The sequence below is a fragment of the Lycium ferocissimum genome, chromosome 6 (assembly GCF_029784015.1).
Source record: "Lycium ferocissimum isolate CSIRO_LF1 chromosome 6, AGI_CSIRO_Lferr_CH_V1, whole genome shotgun sequence".
Classification (NCBI taxonomy): Eukaryota; Viridiplantae; Streptophyta; class Magnoliopsida; order Solanales; family Solanaceae; genus Lycium; species Lycium ferocissimum.
In genome coordinates this window covers 32,696,314-32,703,658 of record NC_081347.1, presented here as the reverse complement: position 1 = coordinate 32,703,658, position 7,345 = coordinate 32,696,314, and the positions used below count along the sequence as shown (strand labels likewise).

General features: G+C 34.6%; 1 protein-coding gene across 2 annotated transcripts; it reads right to left on the bottom strand.

The window, feature by feature from the left end:
* Nucleotides 1-301: 301 nt before the first annotated feature.
* Nucleotides 302-7,089, bottom strand: LOC132059627 (protein disulfide isomerase-like 1-4). Of its 2 annotated transcripts, XM_059452303.1 has the most exons (14): nt 6,668-7,089; nt 6,175-6,353; nt 4,841-4,970; nt 4,019-4,184; nt 3,821-3,939; nt 3,655-3,735; nt 3,287-3,373; nt 3,122-3,196; nt 2,445-2,513; nt 2,279-2,359; nt 2,013-2,147; nt 855-911; nt 632-744; nt 302-598 (listed from the first exon to the last, which is right to left on the bottom strand). In XM_059452303.1, the coding sequence occupies exons 1-14, from the start codon at nt 7,016-7,018 to the stop codon at nt 577-579; spliced, it is 1,665 nt and encodes a 554-aa protein (XP_059308286.1). In that variant the 5' UTR covers nt 7,019-7,089; the 3' UTR covers nt 302-576. The 2 variants fall into 2 exon arrangements, with proteins under 2 accessions (XP_059308286.1, XP_059308285.1); XM_059452302.1 differs by having other exon boundaries at nt 302-744; nt 6,668-7,088.
* Between the last annotated feature and the right edge of the window lie 256 nt (nt 7,090-7,345).

The window sequence follows — 7,345 nt, the reverse complement described above, 5'->3', positions numbered from 1 at the left end:
AATAATCCAATACCTCGAGTACTATGAGAAGATTAAATTCCTTAATGACACGGTAAATTTTGTGAGCTCACAATTAATTACAATTCTACTTACAATTCTACTTATATTCATTATCTGTTTCAAACGCAATGGTTAACATACACTCAACCACAGTAAACTAATATAATTTGGGATAAACATCAAGTGTACGCAAAACTATCATCAAAATCTGCAATATGCGATTCAAACTAGTGTAGAACTTGCTTCCATAAATAACACAACAAAATAAAAGGAAGAAGGAAAGGAACAAAAGGCAGGTAAATTTGCAAATTGCAACAAGAACCTTGTTCGAAGAAACATCCCGTCCGTGTTCCAATACATAATAACATTATTTTCAGCCAACCAAAAAAGAAACCATAATATTAAACCATCAAAAGAGAGCCTTGGTGTCTCGTCCTTCTTTCTATTCTCTACCTACATTTTCAATGCTGATGCTGTTATCACGTTTCACTTCCACTCTTTAAAGCGCCCTAATCATATGCTTGAAGTTCTATTCTAAAGCCAAACTTTGACTAATATGCTAGAACCTAGAAAATCTCACAGTTCATCCTTAGCATCATCAGTGGTGCTTTCTTGGCTTGAACTGGCATCAGACTCTGTAGTTTTTTGTGTTGAGGCCGGCTTTTGAATCTTGAACGGGGTAGATGCATGCTTCTTCAGGAATTTGTAGAAGGCAACCACTGTACGATCTGTGTCAACTGTAATCTGTAGAATGGGATGATCATTTAAAGATGCATCAGCTGTCGTTTCTGAGAAGCAAAACGGAAGGGAGCATAGCAATATAATTTTGGTAAAAAATTGCTAGTTACACTCACTGGATCAAAGCTCTTGTTGCCAGCTGGGAAGAACAGAAGTGTTGGGAATCCGTCAGCCTGCAATTAATCAATGAATCGTTAACCCAACGTCCGAACAAGCACAATTACCCCCTCCCTCCACCTCCTTCTTAGAAATAAAAACAATTCCTAAGCTTCCCTACCTCTAAAACTGTGAAGGCAAAATAAAACAGCACACTGAAAATGAGTGTTTTCCTCATTCCTATCCTGCTTCAACATGTAAGTAGGTAGCTACATTCTAGAAACTCTTAACTTGTATTTTTCGCATATACAACATTTTAAAAAATCTGAGCATTCATGAGAAACAAAAAATTAAGGTGGCCTTCTCCTCCTACGCACTGTTTTGGACGTTGGAAGCACAATTAAAAATGAAGCAAGCACACAATTCTAGTGCAATGCACAAGCACAGTAACTTAAATTAGACAAAGAAGTTAACAGAAGAGAAAGCTTATAGTTTGTCACACAAGAAGATTTTCCCTTGGCTAATTAATTGTTAAAAATACAAGAGTGGAATCGTGATAGAATTTATAGCTGCACTCAAGAGTAGGTGGTAGTGACTGAGCCAAACTAGGTATCCGCCATCTAACATAACATAACTAGATAATTTAGAGCTTGCAGTTGCAGATTTATCTAATGAAGTACTTGGATCTTATTGAACTGTGCAACTCCTCATTAATAAAGGTTATGATTAAAAAAAAAAAAAAAGACAAGCTTTTATTTAGTTATTTATATCTACAATCTCTCACGTGGGGGACAAAACAAGAGGGTTTGATTCTTATCCATGGACCAAGAACGTAAAAAAGTTTTTTTAGCAAGGCATGCCAATGAGCCTTAAACTCATGACCTCTATATGCTTTGATACCATATTTAATAATATGACCATCTATTTTAAAAGTTTAAGCAGTTTGGCGAGATACTTGTATTTACTTACGTCTTCAACACAAAAATCTTTAGCTTTTCAAGACATTTCCTTTCTTATAGATAAATGTCGGTATACACACAAAAGAATGCAGTATAACTTAAAGTATCTCGCAAACATATCTAATGAACAAAAGAAACTAGGATATAGAATCTAACATATCCCTTGCTGGACATACGAGTACGCAACCGTAGTCAAAAAGATGAAGTGACAAAATGTACCTTTGCTCGGGGGTGCTCATTTGTTGTACCATCCATCTTGGCAATAACAAGAGAGTCAACACCTCTTAAATGCTTGCCAAGCTTGTTGTATATGGGTTCTAGTGATTGACAATGCCCACACCAAGGAGCATATATCTGTTTTGAATCACAAATAAAAATCACCAATTAGACATCCGGTACAACCTCTAAAAATTTGGATGTTGTTCATCCAATTTTTTGCATCATTGATTAATACACGCATTCATTTAGAACAAGATAACTAGTACCTCAAGAAGAACATCTTTTGATTCATCCAAAACAATTTCGTCAAAGTTATTGCCAACCACAATTTTGACATCCCCATCATTCTGCATATGATCAAAGGGTATAAGAAAACAAAATTTAATCTGAAGCTTAATGTTGGCAAGTAATGGGACGATCCAAAAGACTTACTGTCTCAGGGATTGGATCAGATTTATAAAAGGGCTTTAAATTGTCTTCCAAAAATTTCTCCCCGAATGACTGCAAAAAAATGAAAACAATTAAATATACTTGATGAGACAGAAAGTCAAAGATTAGTTGACCCTTGCTAATATAATGCAAATAGGTATCCACAATTAGAGATGTAGGACTATGAGTCAAAGTCCTAATCTCGGATTCTAAAATCCGACAAGATCTCATTTGCTAAACCCAAAACTCCCAAACTGAACTCCATTTTGCCCCACCCATTAATGCCAAGATTTACCATTCACCCACTAAGATCTCATTGGCTAAAAAAAAAAAAATTATTCTTTCAAGGATATTGGCCAACTCATCGAGGCTAACATCATAAAATCAAATTTTCAATTTGATGAATCGTTTTACTCTATGTATTTTTTTGAAGGAAAGGCCTATTGCTCTAATCTTCCAATTTATACAATCTATTTTCTCCCCTCCAAATCCCCACCATTAATGTTTTCACGTTATTTTTGATAAGTTCGCTATTTACGGTTTTATTTTAAAAGAAAACCTTATGTACAAAAGGATTCATATACACATTTGGTGTAATTTAACACAAACGAAGTAACATCCAGACTTCGTGACACGTGGTTTATCCAAAAGTTTGGTTCTAAAGTTAGCAGTCAACAAACCTTGATAGCATCGAAGGTTATTTCACCTTCCAGTATAAACTTCCTCGAATCCTCATTTCCTGTATATGCGAGAACCTGCACCAAATCTCAAGTTGGATGCTAGGAAGTTTGTGGAAGTTCGAAAACAGAATATCCGCAAAGATCAGTAAAGTACAAATATCTTACTCTTGGGGCATCACCGCTAACACCAAAGTACTCTGAAACTGGTTTTCCAACATCTTCGTTGTCGATTTCAACAAACACACAGATAAGCTACAAGGAAAGGTTTAAGAAAAACACAAAAGAGTTCGAGTCAGAGGATTGGCAAAATCACACAATGCAGAAAGCAAAACCTATGCTTCATAGAGAGACTGCTGCGCTAAATAAAGGCTTTTCTTTCTTCTCAGCATGCTCCCAAAAAAGTATCAGATGTCAAAACAGGTGACACACACCCCTTCTCCCTACAAAATCCCTTCTTCTCCTTCCTTGTATGCATGAGGCATTCATTAACGCCCATAATACTGTATATCTGAAAGCAGAGGTAAGATTATCACCTTTCCTTTGAAAGCTTTCACAGCTTCTTGAAATATTGGCAGAAACTTGTCTGAATCTTTCGAAGTGGCAAAAAGTATCAACTGTGAACAAGAAAGAGAACATGTAAAACAAAAGAAAGAAAAATACACCCAAGATCAGCATGCTGTTGTTTGCTCAATTGATCACCTGCTTCTTAATGGGATTTTCAAATATCTCTGAGGCACTTTCCCGTGTAAAATTGGTGACAAGAGGAAGTTTGTTCTCAAAAACAAACTCAGCTATTGCTGACTTGGTGAACTCACCACCTGCAAGAAAGCATGACATTGGTAAATACTTGTCTAATGAAATGGTTAATGCATATATAATTGCATTAACCAAACTAACCGAAGTGGTTGATATTCTCGGCTTCCTTCTTAATTATGACAAGAGCTGGACGTTTGGCTTGAGAATCAATATGGAAGAGCTTTGCCACATCTGGACTGGCAGTCTGATAGAAGTTGACATCATCTTCTAGTGCAGCAGCGCCAGCAAGCTCTTCACTTATATCACCCTGCAAAAATGTAAAATGATTTTAAGCAAAATTATAATGCTACACATTCTGGAAAAACAGAACTCAACAGCCACATTCTTCTCTCTCGCTATGTTATTCCCCATCAAATTATATAAAGAAAGTGATAACCATATTCTTCACTCGCATTATCACAGTATCACTCATATAATTGTAACTGGCATCCCAACTTTGTATATCACCGTATTACATGCCAAAAGTCACTAAATTTGGCTTCCATATATATTCTTTTTACTCGATGGGATATATCTTCTTTTTGTCCTTTTAGCCTTGTTTTGAATTCCCAACAAATCAAATTTAAGAAAGTCATATCCACTTTCATTACCGGTGGTACATCTAATAGAAAGAATATATAGCAGTTGACTGATAAGATATCAGAAAATTACTCCAATAAAACCTAAAGTCGGGAAATTCAATCAATTCTGCAGTTAGTTAGCAAGCTAGAGCTACTTCTCTCGCCATCTATAAGAAACTGATGATTCATAGTAACATAATTTTGTTCCATTGACAAAAGCTAAAGCCACTTTAGCTTGAGCGAAGAGAAGTAATACTAATTAATCACCCTAATCCGAATTGAATTCAAGTCCAATGATAGCCAATTACGAAAAGAAAACAGTTAGCCTGGATAGAGGACTTACCACCAAATCATTCAAATAACCCAACACTACTTTCTTCTCATCTTTCAATATACGTTCTGCCTCCTCTACAGTCGTTATATTGGATAGAACAGGCCCGGTCTTCTTTTTTATCCATGAAACAATAGCATCCCTGCAATGAAAAATAAATGAAAATCCACTTTGGACTATAACAAAGTAAAATGGCTATGAAGATAGGAATACTCATTGTACAAGAAGGAAAGAGGTTAACTTTTATATGTTTTAAACATCATTTACACAATCAGGTGGCTTAAAAGTAATTACAATTAACTGTTTGAATCAAACACAGCATTGCAACCAGGAAAATATGGTCAAAGATATGCTACATCTAGTTAAATTACATGTGCATTTTAAAATTAATTATAATGTTAGTGTATAAAAATTAAATCTGAGAGGAAATGAATAAATTTTAATGCACGAGAAAATTCTCTTCAAGATTCTAAGAAAAACAGTGCTTTTAAAACGTGTTAAATGAGATTACTCAACATTTCCGACCATACAAAAATTTACAATAGGTTTCCAATTCCTTTAGAGGAGTTCAGAACCACCAGTCAAGAGCACATCAGCAATTCATTGCAGCACTTACCAATAATTCCTATGACTTTACAGATGAAACTAGACATCATAAAAGTTTAAGATCCACTCTCACAAGAAATTACATTGCTAGAAACATTTTCAAAACTAAAAAGCACAAGGCAGCAGCAAGAGTACTATAATAGAGAAGAGGGAAATGTTAACTCAGGAAGCAAGATGAAAAATGAGAAATATCAAACACGCAAAGTTAAACTAAGCAGACGTTTGGCCATAGAATTTGGGATCCCAATTTCAAATTTTGATTTCAAATCAGCGTTTGTTCATGAAATCTGCACAAAACTTCAACTTCTATTTCAAATCCAAGTTGTATTTTGAAATTCAAATTGGAAGGATTATATTAAAGAATAGCTAATTGCTACTACAGTTGACTTTTTGGACCAGTGGATCTTTGTAAAATTATGTGTATTTGAAAGTTTATAATAGCAAGCATTTATTTATAAAAGGAACATGAAGAAATGCAATTTATAAATGTGGCGCCTTAGGATATTCCAATACCTTATTTATGAAATATGGTTTGCCCATCTGGTAAGATAGTACAAGATTGGGGAAGTTTTGATATCTAACACAAATTGTGGGTTTTATGTTTATGTGAAAAAACACAACATAAGAAATCCAAATTGCATGCCCAAACAAAATGTTAACTTCAAATCAATCTGATTTCAATCACTGAAATCATGTCCAAACGAACCCTAAGATAGAATCGAGTTAGAAAGAAAACTTACTTATTCCTTTCGCCATTGTATGGCTTATGAACACCATCAATGAAGAAGAAAACGGTAGGATACCCTTGCACATCATACTTTTGTGCCACCTCAGCTTCCTCAGTAGCATCAACTTTAGCAAGCATCACATTCTCCTCTTTCAACTCAGTCGCCGCGGCAGCATACTCCGGTGCAAGGGCCTGACAGTAATAGGAGTAGTAAAATCAGCCCAAGAAAACGTGACTCACCCAACCCGCCCAAGTTTGGGTTGATTTTATATATATATATATATATATATATATATATATATATATATATATATATATATATATATATATATATACACTAAAGAAAGAAAACAGTTTTATTAGGTACTAAAAACTTATCATCCATCTGTTAATATGCGAACCTATTACTATTTGCACTATGATGCGGTTCTTTGACTACGACTTCATTACACTTTTGCTAAATTGTTTGACTTAGGTATTAAGTGAGTTCATTTGACACCCCCTACCTGACAATGACCACACCACGGGGCGTAGAACTCAACCATAACATACTTATTCTTTGCTACAAAATCACTGAAATTCCCTTCTTTCAGTACAGCAACATCCTTCTCATCTGCTGCTGGTGGCTCGTACGAGTTGTCGTCGTATCCGTGATCGGAAGACTCATCGTCCTCGAGATCTTGGTAGTTCTCGTAATCGTGCTCGTGCTGGTTGAAATCTGAATGAGTAGCAGAATGGTCTTCTTCTTCTTCGAGAAAACTTAGATCTTCTTCTTCGCTATCTAAAGATAAAGCAGTTCTGAAGAAAATGAGATTGAGTAGAAAAATTGAGAGAATTACATATTTCTTCATAGCCATTTTGCTGAAGAATGTTTTTTGAAAGTGAGAAAGAGAGAGAACTAGCAAAGAGGGAAAGTCTTCAGTTGTATACTTATAATCCTCTGTCCCAATTTATGCGTTAGCTCCTTTATTCTTTAAATTTTGAGAGTTAAACATTTTAATTTTTATTTAAAGTTAGATATAAAGTAATTAAATTTTTTAAAATAAATTTTACATATTTGATATATAAATTTTGACCGTAAATTTGGATAAGAAATTTTTAAATTTTTAAAATAAAATTTAAATATTTAGAAAATACATAAATTTTAACTGTGAATAGATATGAAAATTTTAAATTCTTTAACA

Coding starts and splice junctions, on each gene's coding strand:
- LOC132059627 (XM_059452302.1), bottom strand. CDS start 7,018: ATGGCTATGAAGAAATATGTAATTCTCTCAATTTTTCTACTCAATCTC. Junction 3,197..3,286: donor TTAGCGGTGATGCCCCAAGA/GTAAGATATTTG, acceptor GATTTGGTGCAG/GTTCTCGCATATACAGGAAA. Junction 745..854: donor GCAACAAGAGCTTTGATCCA/GTGAGTGTAACT, acceptor CCCATTCTACAG/ATTACAGTTGACACAGATCG.